The 23,214-nt window shown below is 42.4% G+C and overlaps 1 protein-coding gene across 5 annotated transcripts; it reads left to right on the forward strand.

The window, feature by feature from the left end:
- Nucleotides 1-690: 690 nt before the first annotated feature.
- On the forward strand, nt 691-22,886 carry LOC148405580 (anoctamin-1-like). 5 transcript variants are annotated; one of them, XM_088406151.1, is made up of 27 exons: nt 691-1,512; nt 3,493-3,689; nt 4,293-4,325; nt 6,088-6,474; nt 10,120-10,218; nt 10,294-10,445; nt 10,524-10,578; nt 10,654-10,705; nt 11,985-12,040; nt 12,117-12,164; nt 12,244-12,308; nt 12,467-12,601; nt 12,677-12,837; nt 12,962-13,044; nt 13,115-13,201; nt 13,878-13,961; nt 15,262-15,336; nt 15,423-15,624; nt 15,769-15,880; nt 15,947-16,004; nt 16,076-16,176; nt 16,239-16,381; nt 17,270-17,422; nt 17,580-17,632; nt 18,373-18,551; nt 20,225-20,330; nt 21,260-22,886. In XM_088406151.1, the coding sequence occupies exons 1-27, from the start codon at nt 1,476-1,478 to the stop codon at nt 21,629-21,631; spliced, it is 3,285 nt and encodes a 1,094-aa protein (XP_088262277.1). In that variant the 5' UTR covers nt 691-1,475; the 3' UTR covers nt 21,632-22,886. The 5 variants fall into 5 exon arrangements, with proteins under 5 accessions (XP_088262277.1, XP_088262274.1, XP_088262278.1 ...); XM_088406148.1 differs by lacking the exon at nt 4,293-4,325 and having other exon boundaries at nt 693-1,512; XM_088406152.1 differs by lacking the exon at nt 13,878-13,961 and having other exon boundaries at nt 698-1,512.
- Nucleotides 22,887-23,214: the final 328 nt, after the last annotated feature.

Genomic DNA, 23,214 nt, shown 5'->3' on the forward strand with positions numbered 1-23,214 from the left:
CTATGCAAACACGCTATCCTGTTAGCATGCATAGATGTAAATAAAGGCAATATTCTTTACTTCTATGCATATGATAATGAGACGTGGGTGTGTGGTGTCCCTCTATTCATGTTAAATGAGATGTACGCATTCTTTTGAATTCATATAACGTTAGTGTGAAATTTACACTACCACGTATATGAATCGGTTTAACATGTCAGTAGTATTTGCAATGGATTATGTTAGTTTTGTGTTTATATTTTTGCGATTTACTGCCGTGCGTTTAAGTATTTTTTTTATTTCCTCAATCAGCTTCCTCATGGTCTTCTCATTTGCTGCAAGTGAGAGATGTTATTTTCTGCAGGATATTTTGACAGAAGCGGGGGGATTTCCTGCTGTATGTTGCCATGGTAACTGTCAGTCAAATGTAATTAAAACACACCCACATACTTCTCATCCAGCAGTTTGCCAAAAGATTTTTTTTTTTTTGCCTTTTTTTATTTAATTATGATTTGATAGCGCTATAAATAAAACAGTTGTGATCTATTGCCAACATATCTTGGGCAATAAGTCCCACAATTTTTTTTAAATAAATAAAAAATGTCTCTTAGACATTTTTTGAAGAAAAATGTCCCAGCTTGACCTTTTGAGAGGCCTCTACTAAATATAACCTTTAATACTTAAAATTTAATGCCCTGGCCATGTGTGATGCATCTGTAATTGGATATTGAACATTGAAGGGTGTGTGTGTGTATGCTGATCACGGTGCCACATCAGATACACTTACTGACAGAATGTCTGCGTGCATGTGGATGGTTAAATAAGAAGTGGGAAATAGATATTCATCAATGTAACAAGGTGCCTTGAGTCACAATGAAATAAAGGAAATATCCTGCAGTTGGCGTCCCCCAAGGTTCAATTCTCGATCCTCTACTTTTTCTATCTACTGCATGGCTTTAGGTGAAATTGTCTTTCGTTCTTGCGCAGATGATCAACATCATTCCGTTAATTAACTATTCCTTCCTTTTGAGGTAAATAAACACCAGGTAAGTGATTTATATACATTTAAAAACGTTAACAACATAATGTATTTTGCATCTTTAGGCACTTTTAGACTAGTCATTGACTTGTATATAATACGTCTGTGTGTATGGGTTTGTTTTACATTAGGGTGCCGTCTCCTCTAGCCGTAAGACGTCTCAATGGTTATGACAGAAGGCCGAGTAATTAATACACATTAGAGGGCCCAATAATCTTTGCCTGTCTCTGCATGGTTGTAAAACCAAACCAACACCCAATCAGCCTGGCGCTTGTCCCGTCCATATCTCTATCCCTCCCTCCATCCATCCACTGGGCCAGTTGGAGTCTAATCCCAGCAGAGCTAATCTTCCACTGATCTGAGGATTGCACTACCGAGTTGCCGGGTCTCCTCTCACCTGCTGGCCACAACATGCCCGACTGACTGACTTGAGTGTTCGGCTCAGAGTGGACGGAAGATGGCTTTCCGCCGATCGCCCTCATCGACATGGACAGGTGAGTGTCATGGTAACATGATTGTAACGCGAGACTAGGCTACTGTTGACAAGTGACTTAAGTGTACTTAACTTCCTGTTTAGGTTACCTTTCCTAGCAATAAGCCTAATCTGTGATAGTCTACTGTGCGCTAAATGAGGTGAGAACGCCACGAGGGATGAAAATCAGCGATCCTAATAGTGTTTTACCAAACTTTGCCTTATTTAGTTTATGTTAGCATAATGTGTTATTTTTGGTCAATTTGAGAACAGTACTTTTTGAAAACCCAAATATAGTGTCAATATGGGCTAATGCTCAGCTAATTCATTTTAAAATGCAAAGAGTCTTCTTGCAATTTTAAAGCTGACTATCAAGTCAACAGGCTTCAAAGAAGAATCTGTAGTAGGTTATTCTACTGTGTATAGCGGAAATAAAAAAATATATCTGTTCAATTGAGTTTTTATGGGATGTAAAAACAAAACAGGACCAATTTAAATCAATTTAAAATGTTTTCATCTGTTAATGTGGTCCATAAGCTGTACAACCAGGTGTGCACACTTGTGCAAACACATTTATTATGTCAGTTGTCTGCTTTTACTACACCTCTGTAGGTTTTGGGTCATATCAATTGTTGAAAACGCTCTCAAATAAATTTTATAGGTGATCTATACACTACCAGGTCTTAGAGGCGGAAAAAAAGTCAACAAAATGCGATTAATGCATCTCCACTGTCAAATCTGATTACATAAAAGCATAAGTATTGGATCATGTGCTGCTTTGCGTAAATATCGCTCTTGACACATATCTCGTGTCATAAACATATGCACGAGGGATTTTCTCTCAGCCTGTCCTCCGGTATTTCAAACTGGCGACCCTCCAGTTGCGAGACCTTCTTCTACAGCATAACCCCGGGCGGGCTCCCACTGCCAAATGAGCCAAGCACGACTGCTGCCATGAAAACAAAAGAAAAATCCTCCAAAAAAGCCATCTTGACCTCCTCATTAGCATGTAGTGTACATTTAGCCGCAGAAAAACAGACTCAAGCGATGCCGGAGAATGAGCTGTCCGCGGTACTGAAACGAGAGCGCAGTAAGAAGCCTGGTTTGTTACTATGGCTACAGATGTCTGTATCCCTAAATAACCACTGTTCGTAACCTTATTATTAAAAGAAAGGCTGAAGCGGTCTTGACTAAAAGGCCATGAGATATACTATATGAAAGTGAACAAGTGGTCCTTGCTTCTGGAAGTGCTGTTGGTTGAGGAACGATGTGACGTCCTAAATAAAATTACTAGAGAAAAGTCAATATATGGAGAAAGTATATTGCTCCTGAAATGGCCAAAATTATGTTGTCTTAGGAATAAAAAATTAAATGAGGTTCTATCATAGGCACTTTAAATGTTTTTAGGTGCTGTTCACTTTTAACATGAGTTTCAAAGTGACTATCGAATTCTGAACACTGCTATATTCCAAGTAGAGCAGGGTGTGCGCACTTATGCAACCACATTATATAAGTTATTTGCTAACTTTAACTTTTTTCTTATTTTTATTCTATACCACGTATTTACTATTTGAATAGGGGTGTGTAGACTTTTTAGAGTCACTGCATGTAAACAATACCAAAAGCAAATCTGTCTGTATAACTATATTTATGTCTGTCTGTCTGTCTGTCTGTCTATCAATCCCTCCATCCACTTGAATAATACTGTAGTTTTTGTATGTACGTACTTGAGTATGCAGTTATTTGGTATTTCCAGGGTTATAAGTGATGCTAGACAAAAATCGTGAGATGGTCGTGTACATTTGAATCAATACAGCTGAATCATCCAAGATCCTCCACGTTCAGTTCATTCTTTTGTCCCTTGTGGGAAGTATTTTCAGTACGGTGTACAATATGCACATAGAACCCGAGAAGAGTACTACAATAATCCAGTAAGTTTATCGCATGAAAAAATGCAGTTCTTGTACAATAAGTTGACTTCCTTGCAAACAATGTGTTACAGATTCACGGGGAAATGGTCGAGGCCTCATCCCAGTTGCCACGGCTCTCAGCGAGTCCTCATCCATCCACAGCGATGCCCTGTACCACATGACCAGGGATGGGTCCCGGGTGGGCCTGGAACCCATGACCCACAGCATACTGGAAGCAGAACCTGACAAAGAGGATGCTTGGAATGAGGAGGCTCAAAGTCTGCTTAAGGTAATTGAGCAATGATTGAAGGTCTTTTTAGTCAGCAGAAGAGGGGGGCAAGAGGGAGGAGAAGCGGCAGTAAAATAGGCCAAAATCCAGATGATTGAGGATTTATGGTTGGAGATGTCACAAAAATTGCAGAAAAGTACTTTTTAAACATAGTTTTATGCCTAACCAAGAGATGCAGAAACAATAAATGATATAAAGAATTTGATGTTACAAAATCTCTTTACAGATAGCCCCCTTTTTTTTTTTCTTTTTTTTTAAGCAAGCTGTGTGCACTGCCAAACTCGCCGGCGGTGCGCACGCAGCCCGCGCGCACACTCACACATACTCACTCAGGCACTCATCACACACTCACAGCGTGAAAGCTAGATGGATGCCTCCTCTCGTGTGTGGAACATGCTACCGCTCCGCGCTTCGCTTCAGATCTGAGCTCATACCCGTTTAGGATCCGCGCCATGAAACCTGTTGCAAGCACGCGGCGGACTAAGTGGACTGACCTGTAGCGTGGTTTTTGGAAGGATGGAGGCAGCGGCGGGGATGAATTGGCCTGCCTTTTTGCCAACTTTTACTCGTCGTCTCCCTCAACTTGTCTGATTGTGTTTGAAGCGTCACAGCATGCAGACTGATGACAAGATCCCAGTGAGTACAGCAGCTCCTTCTTTTACTTTCAGAACCGCTCCTACGCTTTCAGTCGTCAGCTAGTGTAATGTGTGATCAAGTAACCTGCTTTTCACCAAAAAATAACATTGCAAATACTGACAGATGATCCAACATAGAACTTGTGTTTATTTCCCAGTTTTTTTTTTTTTTTTTAAATTTAACTCATTGAACTGAAAAACTGATGTTTCTCTTTTGTAAAATAATAATACATAAGGTCAAAAGTCAACTATGTGTATTGTAGCAAAAATTCAGGGACCCAAAAAAAAATACTTCTTAATTAATTAGCCAATTAATTGGTTATCTATATTCTTTTCTACTAAATAGCATAATTGGTGACGTCCTCACAAAATTGACATCGATCGTACTAGTTTACAGTCCAAATCCTCCATCCAGATTCTCAACAAATCACTCACGAACTAATCTGCCTCCTTCTCCATGCATAAACAATATATTGCACTATTTTTTTTCACTACATGATATTCTGCACTATATTATTTGCACCATTGTCTCTGTTGTTCATTGCTATTTATTGTTATTTCGCAATTATGGATCGTCGTCAGCTGCTCGGGGAAGTGAACAGAATAAGAATTTCATTTTGTGCTGCAACTATACATATGACAATAAACCTCTTAAATCCTGAAATAAAAGAAGATTAAAGGCAACTGCACATTCAGAGCACATCGCGTTTTTTTTCATATCCGCCAGCTTAATGCTAACAGAAAATGGGAAACTCCATAGACAGGCTAACGAATAGCAACTATGTGGTGGCGTTGTCATGCTTTAAGAATAGATATTTGAACACAAAATGTGCAGCAACACATCTAGACAGATAACAACACTCACTAAGTAGTTTCTAACGGTGCAGCTAATCCAGTTGGGGACCCAACATAGCACGTGACAAGGTTTGGATATTATCCAAGGGAAACACCGGGGTCTGTGTACTAAACAATCCCTAAAAAGGCTCCCCCTTTCTTTGAGCACCTAACGGACGTTTTAAAAAGCCACGCATGAGAGAGAATGTGCATACCTCACTCATACTTTAGAGCAGCCGCATTGTGCAGGCAGTCTTTGTGCACTCTCTCTTTATTGTCTTTCTGTTTCTCACTCGGCCTGTCAATGTGTCCCCGTTGGCCACAGTTGTTTGTTTTTACTATTCTGAACACCTGGCAACCAAATCCAGCAAACACGCGCTTGCTTTTGCTTACTTTTTCCTCAACGCTTTGGAACTTGTGCGATATATTTTTTTTCCAGCTAAATTCACCATGACGACAAGAGGAATAATTAAAAAAAAAAAAAGTTGGTTCCCCAGTTTGAAGCAGAACTGAAATCTCCCATCATGCCCCGGGGCCTTTCGAGCTTTCCCTCTCGTGTCCTCAATGTTCCGTCTCCTTCCAAACAATCCGTCTAAATAAAGAATCAAAGTAGCAAAGGTGATGTGACTGCCCACTCTGCTGCGAAACGGTTCTCACTTCAGAGTTTTTGAGAACCTGCCAATAGCCACTCGGCCTGCTTGTGTATGCCGACGTAGCTGTCCGCGCTCGACTTCATTCAAAGCGTTACGTAAGCGTTCCTTTTCATCTCACCGCTGCTGTCGTTTACTATTATTGACGCAAACTAGACTTTATTTGAATTGATCATCATTTACGGTATAAACATTCTTACATTTTCCACCGATGAGCTTATGTCAAATCCGATAATGTTTGGATTCAAATTAGAAGAGTATTTTTTTTCGATTCCACAGGTTGTCAGTTCTTCATCAAGCCCCCAAGACAACGGCGAGGGCCTCCATTTCTTGGACGGTCGGCGGAAAGTCGACTATGTCCTGGTCTTCCACCAGCGAAGACACACCTCCGTCCGGTCCCCCGCCAGCACTTCGGTTTCCCACGACCGACTGTCCATCGTTTCCAACGGCAACTTCCCGCCGTCGCGGGGCTCGGACGGCAAAGGGGGCGGGAGCGGCGGCGTACCGGGAGGCGAGGCCGTGAGCATCGGCGAGGTCTTCATGGAGCTGGAAAGCGGAGGAGGGAACGAAGCGGCGGAACCCGCCGACCACGAGATGCATCTGATCAGACAGGAATTTGAGGCCAACCTGCTGGAGGCCGGCCTGGAAATCGAAAGAGACAAAGAAGTGAGTTTGACCTGTCAATCAAAACTGAGCCTAGTTTTTATCCTGCATCATTTGCAAACCGCATTTAAATCAATCTGATTCAAGTATTCCATTTTTTTGTTTTTCTCAATTCACACCTTCACAATTTTCCCAACATTTTCCGTCTCAAAATTACCCATTCATTTGTGTCGTGGCGCATGCACGTAACCTTTGTTCTCCTTTCATCAAATTTAATCCACTAAGCTCATTCAATCCACCTCGCGAACGATTTTCAAATTGCAAAAAAAAAAACCCTTTTAATCATTGCGATACACACACAAAAAAATCCCAATTCTCTCCCCCTTTGAAACACTCAAAAAATTCTGATTTAACTTCCCAAAAATATCAACATTTTCCTCCAAAAGGTGTCCTATACATTTTCAGTGGCAACAATAGTGTGCAGAAAGAAAAATTGCTTGGCCATTTGCCATAACTGATTGGATTCCAAGAGGCAGCCAGGATGAGTGGGTGGAATGACAGAACAATGTGCATTGTAATCGTAGTAGTAGTATGATATGCAAGAGTAACCTCTGCAAATGATGACTGCAGCTTAGGAAGTAGAGGCATGGCGGGAGAGAATCCAAACATTCCAGATGGAGAGGAGGAGCTTGTATCATGGGGAAATACCCTAGCAACGTACGCTCTCGCCAGCGGGCCCAGGACGCTGACAATAGGATTCGTCATAAAGCGAATCCCTTCTCATTCCCGTGTGCTTGTTTTAACTGAGGATTTCTCACCACTCACAAAACGTTAATGTGACTTGGCAGCCTTTCCTTCCACTTGCTGTGTCCACACCAGCTGCCGGCTGCGCCCTCTTCCGTGCCACTTGCCTAATTTACCCTGCGAAACGGCTCATTTCGACGTCGACATTCAGACATCCTTCCACCGCCGATGCGTTTGCTTCGAGCGCGTGTGGGATGGCGTGCGCAGTAGGCGCTTGGCACTACACCCACTCGTCGTCGTAGCGGGCCTGTGGGCTTCCGTCCTACAAATGTGGTCATTGTGAAAATTTTGTCACTCTTTGCCCACTAACGCCAAAGGGAACAGTTTTGGCCACTGTCGCGGGTGATATTTGGAAAGTGTCAAATCTGTTGGCATTTTATTCTATTCTGTTCTGTGTTGAGTCATCAAATGAACACAGACTTTAAACTACTTGAATTTAGAGAAGCGACATTTCCTCACAGCGTTCAATATACCGTCGGGTATACAGTACAGGACTTTGATCTCGTATTAAATTAGCTTCCCGGGCTAGCGTCTTATCTTATCTCACAGATGGAAGCACTGATACGATCAACAGCCAAAGGCGATCACTATAAGCATTTTCATTCCCTGCTTTGGCTATATAGTACAGGATACACTTACAGAGTGATTGACAAACATAATAACAGCCCGTCATTTGAATATAGTTGGGGGGGATACTCTTACAGCATGATTGACAAACATAATTACACCCCCTCAGCTGTTGATGTACCTTGGTTCGGCGCTGGCATGTCTAAATGGCGTGAGGTCCCGTCGTCATGTACTCTCAAGAACCCTAATCGTTTTGAGCCCGAAAAGAAAAACCCCTCGGGTACACGTTTATATTCATCTTTTGTTCTTTACTTGCTGTATTATACATAGCGCTTTATATGATGTGTACAGTTTCACACCTACTGCGAATCAGTCAGTTTCGCCATCCATGTTTCCTTGACTCCCGCCTCTCACTAGGCAACATGCTGTCGCCCAAATGATCACCCACTCCTATATAAGCGCCCCCGCCCCCCGATGACACCCCTCCGCCGGCTGCGTCCTAGTTATCCCCCCTACTGAGATAAAGAGCTAATTGGAAATCCCTCTACTAATTAACCTTCTCCAGACACAAATGTATTTATATCCGCTGCTTTTGACACAAGCGAGGGGGGAGCGAAAGAGGGCAGGAGAAGGTGAATGTTAAATTATCTCGTTTCTGTTTTAGACGTTTAAAAAAAAAAAAGTCTTGACTAAATTATTGGGATGTTCACAATCTGAGCTGTCATTGGTCGTTTTCAGTCAACTACTAAACAGGTACATGTTGCTGCTTATTATATTCGAGAAATTCAGTGTTGATCAGAAAACTGGGTTTAGATCAGTCGGGGTGATTTGAAAATGTTATTGTGAGAAAAAATGTCATTCAATGTACCTTAAGATAACTGCTGTTTTATTTCAAAAAGGATGTCAAAGATAGTGCAACCTGTTGAGTCTGGAAGGGGGCTCCTCCCACCTGCGGCCCCTTCTGAAGGTTTCTTGTTTTCCCCGGATGGGGTTTTTGAGTTTTTTCTTCCTTTGTGAGATTCCTAGTGAGATTTGCTTAATGACATTTTGATGGCATCATATATATTGCTTAGTTACGCCTTTCTCCGCCCACTTTTTAAAAGCCCCCCTTTTCATGTATAATTTTACAATAATGATGGTCACCTTGACAAAAAGAACACATCTGAGGCTCATCCCGAACTTATCAATGTGAGAAATGTATCCAGCCGCTGTAGCAGCAGGGAGGAAGTAGCTGATGTGAGAGGAGATAATGAAACACAAGAGCAGTGAGAGTGGCAGTTGAATGAGCCGGCCCGTCAATCAAGCCGCTGAAAGCGTTGCCTGCCAGGTACAGAAGGTACAGTCGTGCAGACGAGGGCGGGCTGAAAGGGAGTGAAAGATCTCACCGGCGTCCAAGTCGAGGGAGGGAATCGGGTTTCCACCGTTGCCCCCCTCCCGCTCCATCCCCTTACAGTAGCCGGTTGTGGTCCGAGAAGTATAAGCTTACCCGCTTGCTATCCATCCGCTTTTGTCAGCCACTTTGATATTCACAAACCAGTCACACGCGTCATACGAACGCATTACTTATTTGCAAGGTTGCCAAGGCGTCTGGAAAAAGCTTCGTAATTGCGGCCGGGGCCGATGAGTCATCGTCGGCAGAGCGGGACGCAATGTTTTCCGGGATGCCGCGATGTTGGACAAAGGAGCCGAATCGTGTGCCAGGAACAAGCCGCGACATGCAAGGAGTGTCGCAAACACCCAGAGGCGTCGCCTCAGGAACACGCAAATTCTTGGCCGGGTCAAAGTGCGAGATGGAAACGCGGGTGGGATTGTTTACGCCGGGACGGCATTTAAAATAGGTCAGATAATGGACTGCTGAATCAAATTGCACAATCCCACTTGCTGTCGGCAAGAGCAATTCTTCCCCAAAGAGGTTCCAAGCTCTTCTTTGCCATCCGAATTCAAATTTACTGTCAAATCTTGCATTCAATTTCTGTCTTAACGCTAAGATATACTGTATATGTTATACAGTGTTATAATTTGAACGAGAGCTTTCGAAATGAATCGACAACTAATTGCTCAAATCAATTGACAGCTATTTTAAGTTTGCATGTTCTCCCCGAGCCCGCGTGGCTTTCCTCCGGGCATGCACGGCAGGTGTATTGGGCATATTAAAATGTTCTTTGGTGTGAATGGATGGATCGATTCGAATAAGATTCCATTTTCAACTTGAACACAAATGTTGTGGCAGCACATGTAGACAGCAATACTCATCTGCGTATTTTATTTATCCTCAGTGAAAATTGACTGCAGCCTACTAAATTTGTATAAGCGTGCGTCACTTTGGTTTGTTTTTAGGTGAAGGCCCATGGACTTAGCTTCACCCGCCTCCACGCGCCTTGGCCAGTGCTCTGCAGAGAAGCGGAGTTTCTCAAAATTAAAGTCCCAACCAAAACAGTAAGAGCTTTTTTTTTTTTTTAAATTTCAATATAAATTATGTTTGATTCTCTCAATATCTTATGTGTGCAACAGCGCTATGAAATTAAAGAGGAAAGTGCGTTCAGCAGCAGCATGAGCAGCGTGTGGAGGAAGCTCAAGCAGCCTTTCCAGCCCAAAGTGCCCCCTCAGGATCACGGACCCACCAAGTTTCTCACACACTGCTTCTCCCGAGACAAGCTCCACCTGTGAGACCAAAAATGTCCCGCTTGGGGGGTCAAATCTATATCTGGACCTGTCTATTCAAAATATGTTGTGTTTTTCAGGTACAACATCACATCGAAAGAGTCCTTTTTTGACAACGCCACAAGGGGGCGCATCGTAAGCGTTTTCGTCACACCGTGTTGGTTTTTTTCTTTTAGAATTTAATCTTAAATGGCGTCCATGTTTGCTTAGGTGTACGAAATCTTGAGAAGAACTGTTTGTGCACGAACGTGTCAAACCATTGGTAAGCACCTCTCATGTGTAAAAATACCTGTTTTGTTTTTTTTTGCCAAATATTCATCAGATGACTGTAATGAATTAACAAACATGAAATGAAAAGTAGTAATTGCGCGTGTATATAACGATTATTATCTCGAATAAAGCAATCAAACAATTATCGAATCAGAAAAATGGATTCAAAATGAAGCCATAGATTTTTCGAAACGAATTTTATGCAACAAAAATAACAAATACTGAACCTTTGTTTTAAAGTATTAAAAAAAACTTTGTGCCAAATCCCGTTGTTGGTATGTTCCAAGTGTGAGTTTGGCTTGCCCGTCACAGCCGAAGGCATCAACCAGAAGGTCGTGCCCAAGCTGGAGGCAAAGGAAAAAGAATTGAATCTATTTAACCTCATTTCCTGCTTCTCCATTTTTTCTCGATACATTCTGTCACCTAAACACACAGATTGTTGCTTCCCTAAGTGGGGCAGACTCCAGAGTGGGTATTTCATTAATAACCCAGCTCATCACAGCACAGTCCTTTTTGAGCCGCTTCGTCACTGACTTGTCACTTTGATGAAGGAGGCCTTCGATATGACGCCGTCCACAGGTCAGGTCATTTCTTCCCCGGGAGAGGACTAAATGCAGCGCTCCCAGTTTGCCTGACACAAAAAAAAGTCCTGCCAAAAGTGGTGCACCATGGCCAAAATCTCGCAATTAGTGTCTAAATGTCATCTTCTTTTTCTTATGTTGTAATTTGCGAGAGCTGGCCAAAAAAAAAAAAAAAAAAAATCTCCACTTCCTTCAATCATTCTGGGCAAGTATTATATTTTAATTTATTTGAATGGAATAAATAAACCCAACAAACATTTATTTCAAGGTTTGATTGAAAAAAATTCTGTCAAATATTCAGACAAAAATAATGAGCACTGATATAAAGTCAATTTTCAAAGGGATAATCCATTTATTTTAGCGATTTTACCTATAAAACTTTAACTTGCTGCCACCGAATGAATCCCCTGTTTTCAACGCTTAGGTAACGACCAATCAAGGCCCACCTTTTGGTCATGTGACATTCCTAAACTGAGCCATAATTGGTCCTTACCTTAAAAGTATTATTGTACTTGAATAATTAAGTTATCAAATGGGCCCTGAAATTCAATCCTATGTGTTTATTTATATATTTTTCAAACGTTTTCACGCTTTAAACTCTTAAAATGGCTGATACGAAAACAGCTCTGCTTACCTCATTGACCTGGTGTTTGGGTCTGAAAATTCCATACCTTTCAATTACTCCCCCAGGTATCACGACGTTGATAGCAAAGGGTGTCTACGACGCTGCCTTCCCTCTTCACGATGTGAGTTTCGGCAAGTAGCAAAACTGACTGCTGTATACCTGCTGATTTTTTTTTTTTTTGCTTTTTTACTCCTCAGGGAGATTACAACGTCACGGGACATCCCGAGGAGAGGAATGACCGCCAGGTATCAACTCTGCGTTGTGCAGATCATGTGATCACTTGCCGCTGAGAATGAACACTTTTTTTATTTTGTGTTTTTCGAGGTTCTGCATGAGGAGTGGGCCAGATACTCGGCCTTTTACAAATACCAGCCCATTGATTTGGTCAGGTATAAATCAAACTATAGCACTGTAGCACGAGTTTGCCCCTTTTTTTGCAGAGGATAAAGAATATATGACTCTGAATATCTATTATTCGTTTGGATATCAAACAGTTTAATTAAATAGACATGCGTAATCAGATTCATTGAAATTTCTCACCTCCCAGGAAGTACTTTGGCGAGAAGATCGGCTTATATTTCGCCTGGCTCGGCGTTTACACTCAGCTGCTGGTGCCGGCCTCCATCGTTGGAATAATTGTCTTTGGCTACGGCGTAGCAACGGTGGACACAAACATTCCCAGGTGAACACATGGCTGCTAATGAGATGCGTCTGCGAAATCAACTCTTCACTTTTCTCCGTCGCCTCCTTCCCGAAGCCTGGAAATGTGCGACGAGCGTCTCAATTTCACCATGTGCCCCCTGTGCGACGGAGCCTGCGACTTCTGGCAGCTGAGCACGGCCTGCGGCACGGCCCGAGCCTCGCACCTGTTCGACAACCCCGCCACCGTCTTCTTCGCCATCTTCATGTCCCTGTGGGGTGAGCGACACATCAAAATGAGGCCACTAAGATTAGAATTTATGAGAGCGGTGACGGGCGGATTATACACTGAATATGTATGATTTTCTTAACACCTATTTTTTTTTTGTGTTTGTGGGCGTAGCGGTGTTGTTCCTGGAGCACTGGAAGCGTCGCCAGATCAGTTTAAGCTTCAGCTGGGATTTGACGGGCATAGAGGATGACGAGGTGGAGACAGAGCGCGCACGCATTCAAACGGGCCTTCGAGAAAACGCCATAAATATACTTTTCCCCGCAGGAACACCCCAGACCAAAATACGAAACCATCCTCCTCCAGAAGAGGCAGCGGAAGCAGAAAAACAAGAAGAAAAAGAAAAAGAATCAGGTAGCAAAATGTGATTGATACAATGACTGACGCATCCCGACACGGATTTCAAAATAATTGCCAGGTTTTGCAGGTGCACTTCATGTGATTTTCTATTCACTTTTCAACAAAGTTACAAACATTGTGATTTGGGATCCGATTGAACTCTATTAAGCGTAAGGTCAGGTGGAGCAGTGGTTAGCGCTCACATTTCAGGGAGCCGAGTTCAAATCCACCTGGCTCCGCCACTCCTGTTCAGAGTTTGCATGTTCTCCCCGGGCACTCCAAAAACATCCACGGCAGGAGTATTGGACATACTAAATTATGATTGGGAGCCCCGCAATTGGCTCGCAACCAGTTCAGGGTGTCTGAAATCAACTGGGGTAAGCACCAGCATGCCTGTGATCATCGTGAGGATGTGTACACATGGAGTGTACACAAATTAGCCCGGAACTCCACATTTGCTCTCATTTGACGCTCAATATCGGCGCATGATCTACAGTAAATCGTCCCCGAATTGGGTCACTCGCTCCCTCATTGGCTCCCCCTCTTGTCACAGCCACAGTGTCGACACATGAATTCATTTATATGGTAATTCGCCATTCAACACCCCAAAAACTGAACTAGGTCCCTCGTGTTCCCACCGTCAGTGAGTCTGTGTTTCTGTGTGTGCGTAATGTGTCTTTCTGTCCCGCAGCCAGTGAAGCAAGAGGATGGGACAGTGACAGGGAAGGACAGATGGAGGAGAAAACTCCTTTCTGCCATGGCTGCAGGAACGCCGGTAACCCCTCCCAACTCCGCCTCCCTTCCTTTTCCTTTCCCTTTCATTTCCTCTCCTGCACGCTGAGGCCTATCTGTTCTTCTCTTCCCGTTCCATCCTCTGGCTGCAGTGCCCTCAGGTGAGCAGTTTGCATGTTCTACCTGGACGTCAGAACTTCAAAACACCAATTACATCTGTTGCGAAAAATAGGGTTTGATATTATGGTACACCGATTTGAATATTAACATTGAGCTTAAATTTATGAGGAAAAAACAACTCAAATAATGATGCTGGTGTACTGGACACAAAAATAATACAAAACTTGAATGCAAAACTTGTCCGTTTGTCTCTGTGTCACGATCGTCCCTCCCGTTGGCTTGCTTGACTGGCTCAATGCTGGACTCAACAGTGTCTTCAAGGTCCGCGCACTAATAAAAGCAAATAGAGCGGCCGCTTTATTTAACATGACCCAGTTGTGTCACTTTTCATCCCAGATGTTTCGGACGTCCTTCCAATTGGCCGCTGCCGTCTAGGGAAATTATTCTCGCTCTTTGCGTTCAGTTTGTCAACGATCAGACGCAATGCCAAAAGTTTTTGTCGTCTTTGCGAAGTTCTTTCGTCACTGTTCCTGTTTCATTTCACACTTTTAAAAATGTCTTATTTAGTCGTCTGTTAAATGCCGCATTTACCTATTTCGTGCATATTGTAAACATGCCTTGTAAAGCATTCTGCCACTTTTGTCTGGCTGTTTAAAAAAAAAGACGATAAAGAGAAGACAAAAGACTAGATTCAAGTAAAAACAAAAAAGAGAGCGAGCCAAGGGATGGTGAGAAACTGAGGGAGGGCGGCTGAGTGGGAGTGATGCATGCTGGGCATGGAGCCAGAGGTAAGATTAGGGACCGTCACTATGGTGACACACATCTCTCTCCTCACACATACACACATTTGATTTATTACACAAAAGGAATGAAATGTGCAGTTAAAAAAGCAATGGGGTTATTGGGGTGTATTTTTTAACTGACCCTGCTCAGCATTTTGCGCTGTATTAAAATGAACGATGAGTAAATTAGGATTTCATGGAGACCTATGTAGAAACCTGCAATGAATCAGTGTGTCCGCTAGAGGGAGCCAAAGGACTTCTAACACATTTTCTCCCTCTGTGAAATGCCTATGATGCAGCTTCAGAAGGCAGTTTCATGGCGATGAACTCTCTTGTCACATATAAAATTCTACATCCGTAGAAATTTGACACAAGCAGCTTTTGTCTGATGTTTTTAGGCACTCAAAGTTCTCGAGTAAAAACTATTATTATTCCTGTTAGGTGACTATTGAGAAGTTAACCTGGAAAGACCGCCTACCTGGATACTGCATCAATGTTTCCTCTATTCTTTTCATGGTGAGCAGAAGTGAAAACCGCCAAAATATTCCGACTTTTTACGTTAGTTATGCGAAATTATTTCTTGTTTCTATCTTTGCTCGTAGTTTGGTCTGACATTTTCAGCCGTGTTTGGCGTCATCATTTACCGCATCACAGTGTCCGCACTGATGGCCATGAGCCCCGACCCGGAGACAAAGTCCAACGTGCGCGTGACGGTGACGGCTACGGCAGTTATCATCAATTTGGTGGTGATCCTAATCCTGGATGAGATATACGGCGCTGTGGCGGTGTGGCTCACCGAGCTCGGTAAGAACATTTGGATCACCTAAGACAAAAGTGTTTTCTGGATGAAGGAGTTTGACAATTAAGGCTCAACAGAGAAGCAATCATGACAAGCTAGCCATCATTTTTCATTGGCGGTTTTGACTCTTTTCATTTTCTGTTCACCAGAAATTCCCAAAACGGAGACCAACTTTGAGGAACGTCTCATCCTTAAAGCCTTTTTGCTCAAGTTCATGAATGCATACGCGCCCATTTTTTACGTAGCGTTCTTCAAGGGACGGTAAGTAGCGGGATTGCGCAATTATTGCGTCACTATTAGCTCTGCTGATGTATTTCTCTCCTTTAGGTTTGCGGGTCGACCGGGAAGTTACGTGTATGTCTTTAACGATTATCGAATGGAAGAGGTGAGCGTGAACCTTTGACGTAAATGTCATCCGATTGATAACCCGTGGCCAAAGGTGTGCGTCTCCTCCAGTGCGCGCCGGGAGGCTGCCTCATCGAATTGTGCATCCAGCTCAGCATCATCATGCTGGGCAAGCAGCTCATCCAAAACAACATCTTCGAAATCGGCATCCCGTAAGTAGTTTGTAACGTTCGCTGCAACTACGGCGCCGTAACGACAAGATCCGCCCCGACAGGAAGTTGAAGAAACTGCTGCGTACGCTGAAGGATAAGGGAGGCGCCGAGAAGGAGGAGGAAGAGGAGAAACCTCCGCAGCAGTGGAACCTGGACTACGCCCTGGCTCCCTTTGAGGGCCTCACGCCCGAATACATGGAAATGAGTAAGCCCTCGAAAACACACCTCGGGACATACTGGGAAATGCTTTTCCCACCAGTTTCTGGGCTGTGCAACAATGATAAGCCGTTTTGCAGTTTTTGCAAGATTGGCGCTTATTTCCTAATCATTCATCAAGAGGAAGGCTATACTTTATTCTCCTGGTCATGTAAGAGGAATTGGCCGTTAAACAACGTGAAAAATGCAAGTATTGGTACAATATGTTTTCTCAATTTCATTCATGTTTGCAAGTTATATCTAATGTAAGACAAATTTTACTCTGTGCATTGATCAAAACTGGAAAAAATCATCAAAAATGCTGTCCAGCATTAGCATTTTTACGGCCTTAACTATGACATTTTTTTGCACATGCTCAAATGATGGCAATCGGCGATAAGATGGCCCGCCGGCCTCTAATCTGTCACGTCCCTTTTATCTTGTCGCATGGAGTCCCCAAAAGTAGTTGGAAATCCCCATTCTCACACTGCTTAAATTCCACCGCACAGACAAGCCTCAACGTCGCCTATAGATTATCCTTGAAAAACCTCTTTGTTTTTTGGCGTTCTGAGCTGAAAATACTGTAGAGGCTTGTTAAAACATCACAATATATCATAGAAATCCCCAGTGAGCAGCAAACAGACATTGGAGCAATCTGATTGGCTGCCTCGTGCTGGACCCTTCATGCATTGCACAAAAGTAGTTTTAAGACTTTTTTTGTCTATTTTTCCTGATCACAATTTCAAATTTACAACCGTACCAAAGTAATTATTAGAGCTTCATCAGAATGGGGGGGATAATGTGAGTTAAGACACAACTGTGTTTGAAATATTCACTTTAACAGGTCTAAAGCGAAACAAATGAGGTTTTGAACCACATTGTCACTTTTTTCCCGCAGTCATCCAGTTTGGATTCGTCTCGCTGTTCGTGGCCTCCTTCCCTCTTGCTCCTCTTTTCGCCCTGCTAAACAACGTGATCGAGATCCGCCTGGACGCCAAGAAATTTGTTACAGAGCTCCGCCGGCCGGTCGCCGCCCGTGCCAAAGACATTGGTAAAAAAAAAATAAATATATATATATATATATATATATATATATACAGTAAATATTCCTGGCATTGAATATCCAAACCCTTTAAAAATGTCAAAATAATTTGGATTTAATTACTTACTGAAGTCTGCACAACTTTTTTTAATTTTTTTTTCCACAGGTATATGGTACAACATACTGAGTGGCATGGGCAAATTCTCAGTGATCATAAATGTAAGTTATAACGATATATATCATTTAATATATATCATTTAATGTTTTAATATATCATTTAATGTTTTAATGCTTGATTATAAAGATTTTGTTGCTGTCCTCCGGAAAGCCAGCCTTTTCGTTCGAGTCCACAGTTGTGTCCATTTTGTCCGCAAAGTGAATTGCTGGGATGTCCTCTACTGAGCACACTAGGACTTAGTAGGGGAGACCAAAAAGAAATGTCCACAACAGTGGACACAAAGGAATAGGCTGGTTCTCAGGAGGATGTTGTTGATTCCATTTTGTTGATGTGTAGCCTGTTAAATGAAAGGATATTTTTTTTAGGTTAAAAATGGGGGCGGGGAAGCAACATTCCCCCAGGTACAAGTGCAAAGAGAAAAGTGAAGCCTATACAAATAGACGTTTCTAGTCATGCCTCCGAGTTATTTGCATTTTCAATCCACAAGCTGCCACCTGATCAGTCGAGATGTGAGATCCCCCCCATCACGAGTGTCGATGAGATTTCGCCTCATATCATTTCACGTCTTCCGATATCACATGGCGCTAAAAGAAAATCCCATCAAATTGGCTGTCAAACAATGAAAGCTGAAAGACAATTGTCTCTTTGTCCCCCATCTAAAATAGTGTTTATCAAACTTCGATTTAACCAAACAAGGATTTTTTTTGTTTGTTTTTCTTTCCGAAAACGCTGAAATTTGAATTGTGACTAACTGTAAGGCATCTTCTCCTTCCGCCCGGAGGCCTTTGTGATATCTTTCACGTCGGACTTCATCCCCCGCCTGGTCTACCAGTACATGTACAGCCAGTCGGGGACCATGCACGGCTTCATCGACCACACCCTGTCCTACTTCAACGTGTCCAACTTCAAACCCGGCACCGCACCGCACAATTCCGACCACGGCGATGTCACCGTCTGCAGGTGAGCTTCATAGACTCTTGATGTTCATATCGTGCATCACAAGAAAGTTAAAGATAACACATGGGCCTCCACATATACATATATATATATATATATATATATATATATATATTACAGAAATAGTGAATGACAAAATTACTTGGGAGTTATTGATGGAAAATTATGCTAGGAATCACATATAGAAAGTATCAAAAGAACTATATCATCATATACGTTATATTCATTTACTTTCATTGCCATATTCGCGATATTTTGGGGAGCTATGGGGCGATCCATACAAAACAAATGCTGTTGATTGTTCGACAACAACAAAAAAGCCATAGAAATTATTAACCAATCAAATTGCACAACTCATCAATTGTTTACCAAACTAAACACTCTTAAATTCCACAACTTAGTTACTTTTCAAATGGCGCAATTAACGTGCAAATATACAATAATCAATCAAGGGCAAAACAGTGTTAATTTGTGGAATAATTATGAGAGATAATTGATCAAATGTGACTTGCTTGCAAAAAGAAGCTGAAAGATATCACGCTACAAAGATATATCAATTAAAAAAAATAAAAAAACAGCACAAAATCTGTCTCGTTCATCCTTCATTTATGACAGATATTTCTTTTATATTTTTATTCAGGCTATATCCGACATGTATAATTCAATTGTGCATCTGCGATAACATGATTGTTAAATTTATAGTATTCGTCGATATATCCCGAGTTTATTTTGATGGAATCGTTCAATTAATCAATGGGCGAACGGAAAAATTTGGCGCTATAAATCACTCGGGCGCAAATACTTTCGATAACTTGACATCTGCGCATATGATACCCAGCAGCCTCAATAAAAGAATGCCAGTCTTTGTGCCAGAACATGTCTGAAGCATGATGTAGGCCCGCACCACTCACGGCCATGAAATTGCTTCTTCAGACCTCCAATAAGGCTCCGAGTGTGCTCGTGACGCCTCAAGGCCTTCTTCAACCCTTTTGCCCTCCCGTGTCAAACACTTTGCTTCTTTGTGCGCTCCCATGCATTCAGGGAGGGAGAAACCGGGCCTTCAAAGGCTTATCAAAGACAAAATAGTCTTCATCAAGAGAATAGAACTCTCAATGTTGCTTCCTGTACCGCCACGTCCAAGGTGTTTTCTGAAACGGTGTCGGTGCTCTGTCACCATACACGAAATTCACTCAAAATGTCAACGGATTGATGTGTGGAGACATATGGAGATGCTGGAACGAGAACGAATTCCTTTCACATGACTGTATAAGGAGAATATACGTACCACACACACACACACACACACACACACACACTTGTATATCCGTCCTGGGCTTCTTTCTATAGAGGAAGTGTGTGACTTGTTCAGAACGAGCGGACCAATGAAGCTTCATGAAGCGCATTGGCTCCTCCAGATGGCGCTCTGGATTTGAAGATGCAGTCTTTAGTCAAAGCAAACCATCTAGAGGGGTAAAAAAAAATAAAAATATATACATATATGTATATAAAATAGTATTTCCACCTGGGTTAGCGGTTAGCTAAACATTCCTGCTTGTTTGTTTTGGTTGAATGTTTACAAGAGAGCTAATAATAGAAAGGAATCCTAGTAAAATGCATCACCCTTGAAGCTGAGCAGGGTTGAAGGATGATTTTTGTTTTCTGCCCCCCCCCCCCAGGTATAAAGACTACAGGGAACCTCCCTGGTCTCCAGATGCGTACCACTTCTCCAAACAGTACTGGTGCGTCTTGGCAGCCAGACTGGCTTTCGTTATCCTCTTTCAGGTATGAGTACGATTCTTTTTTTGTTGTTGTTGTTGTTGATTAGCTGGCGTTTGCTCATTTCTCATCATAAAAAGTTAAGCTCTCAATCATATTTTGGGGGGGGGGGCGTAAAACAAACATGCTGGACCGCCAAAATGACAATGAAGACAAGCCGGCTTCTAATTGGAAGCAATTTGCAGCCACGAAGCCACTTATGAGTTCTTTATTGCGTAATGCTAGAACATTTTCAAACAAGTACCTCCCTAAAAGCGTAAATTTTTTGAGCACTGGATCTCATTAGTGTTCAGGTGTACCTCATAAAATCCAGTACACATGTGAGTCATTCTTAATTTGTTGCGTTCCGCAGTTATGGGATAAATGAGATGATTGGACGTAGCTCTGATGTTTCGGTTAAGATAAAACAAGTTAATTTGATGATGATGTACTTCCTCGTTTGTGCCTGCGTAACTTTGCAACTCATGTGGACCAAACACGATGGCCATTATTACACCGGAGACAGTTCAACTCGTGTCTAGATCAGCGATTCTCAGTGAGATAAACGCATACAACGCAGCGCTATATAACATTAGCTAGCTAGCATGTTAGCCACAAGTTGTTGGATCAACAAACAAGCTCATTTTGGGCATATTATCATAAATGACAACATGATTTCACAGAGAGACAGAACAACAGCGAATGCTCTACGGTCCTTCCTCACTACAAAATGTAATATCGACAGTGGCCAGAGGCGGCGCCAAAAACAAGGCCCAAAACAGTTCAAGGCTAACAAAAACAAAACATTATTATTTGGGATGCGGCCTGGTCTCGGTTTATCCAAGGACTGTGAAGCTGAGTTTTCGAACAATTTTAAATGATGAAAAAGCATCCAAACAACAAATTCCTGTTACATTTACGATTTTCGGAGTGACGTTCCGCGTGACCTCCCGCAGAACCTAGTGATGTTCCTCAGCCTCGTCGTAGCCTGGGTGATCCCGGACATTCCCAAAACCATCGTAGAGCAGCTGAAGCGGGAGAAGAAGTTGCTGGTGGACCTCTTCCTCCGGGAGGAGAAGGACAAATTTCAGCTCATCCAGAGCCTCTTCGCCAAGGACGCCCCCGTCCCCGCCGGCGGCCGCCCGGCTCGGGGCGTCCCCCTCCCGGGCCGCTACAGCACGCTGCCGCAGTGGCCCGCTCAGGCTCCGCCCGGGGACGACGGAGGAGGAGGGCCCAGGGCGAGGTGCAGGGCGGCCAGTTTCAGCCTGTATACCAGGAAGGGCCCCCCGTCACCCGCAAATGAAAATTCCAGACACACAGCTGTTTGACACCACGCATTCCCGAGGGTGCATCAACAACATCATATTTGGCCCATCCCTGGCGGGGACTCTTCACTTGATCAAGTCTTGGGGTTTTTGTTGTTTTTTTTTTTATCTTCAAAGTGAAGCTCGTAGCTTCGTTGCGTAGACAAGCAATAATCATAATAATGAATAATCCTGTATTAGGCTGAAGAACATTCCAGCAGATTCGACTGATTCACAATGGAACACTTGGTCAATATGTTTGCTCGAAGATTTTGGTTGCAAAGATGATCCAAATCGCCCAAAAGTCTCTGGAATGTAATCCCATTTTGTTGTTGTTTTTGCTAAGTGATGAATGGACGTCATATTCTGGAATATTTTTGCTACATGTGCTTCAGTATGCTTTTTGTACATATATTTATTCTGAACTTGTAGCAACAACAAAACCAGATTCTATAGACTTGCAGTATGTATTAGTGAGAGCACTTTGCAAGTTGTTTCTGTTTACACTGACCGTCTCAAGTGATTTTTTTGTTTTGTTTTTGCGGTCGTTTGGATTCTTTACTGTTTCCATTGCCACCGATTGTTTCTCCAGCACACCCTCCGCGTTTGAAACCGAGATACATGCCAATCTGCTACAGTGACATATGATGTAATGTACTCTGCTGTTTTAGAAGACCGATTTCATGTAAACGTTTGTTGCAGCACTGAAACTGAGCACAGTAAGAAACTTTTCCCATCAGATGTTTTCAGACTAAAGTAACGGAGTATTTCCTGCTGTTAAGTCACACCTTGCTGCGAAAATGTCCTTTGTGTTTCGGAGGCCTTGTACACGCTCGTTTCGTCATGATCCGTGTGCCCGCAATCCAGCAACAGACTGTTAAAATTCTTCATGTGTTTTAGATTGACTTAGATGAAGCAAATTGTAACCGTGGTACATGCGTAAGAATAATTGTTAGATGTCTTACAAAATCAGTTGAACTCTATTGTGGGAACTGTATGCTTTTTATCTCATTATGTTTTTTAAAAAAATTTATTTCCTGCCTTTCTTGAGCAGCAAGTCCAAAGGGGTTTCGGATTGGAAGAATTAAAATGGAGGAAGGATGCAAATACGATGTTGTGGCTTTCCGTTCCTTTTCTTGTTTTTCAATTTGCTGTCATTGTTTTTGATATTTTTGTATGGGGATTATGTGGTCCCAAATCAAAGCAGCGGTTGTGTTTTTGTTTGTCATAATCATTTCATTAAACACTTTCAATATTTGCAAGTAACGTTACGTAAGTACACGAGTCGTTGCCCGTTATTTGTATTACATCAACATAAAAAAACGTTTCCATTTACCTAAATTAGAACGAAAAAAAGGCAACAAGTAGGCGGACCTAAAGAAATTCCTCCTAACATGAAGTTGAATTAATTTTTATATTTCACTTATTTAAATACTTATTTTGTCTTTAATTTGCACTGGTTTCTTATTACACTATGTATTTTTTGTGCAGTGTTAGTTTCTGCCAGGAGAGGGCACTCTTGTTGAAACTTCGAAAACTGAACTTTTGAATTTCCGAAGCATTTAGCCCAAATACTTCGATCCTTCATTACGGTTTCATTTTCCCAT

The sequence above is a fragment of the Hippichthys cyanospilos genome, chromosome 22 (genome assembly GCF_059441005.1).
Source record: "Hippichthys cyanospilos isolate Australia breed blue-spotted pipefish chromosome 22, RoL_Hcya_1.0, whole genome shotgun sequence".
NCBI lineage: Eukaryota > Metazoa > Chordata > Actinopteri > Syngnathiformes > Syngnathidae > Hippichthys > Hippichthys cyanospilos.

Bases quoted from the DNA above. Each gene is read 5' to 3' on its own strand.
- LOC148405580 (XM_088406151.1), top strand. From the start codon at position 1,476: ATGGCTTTCCGCCGATCGCCCTCATCGACATGGACAG. The intron at 1,513-3,492 runs GTGAGTGTCATG...AATGTGTTACAG, and splicing joins GCCCTCATCGACATGGACAG to ATTCACGGGGAAATGGTCGA. The intron at 6,475-10,119 runs GTGAGTTTGACC...GTTTGTTTTTAG, and splicing joins AAATCGAAAGAGACAAAGAA to GTGAAGGCCCATGGACTTAG.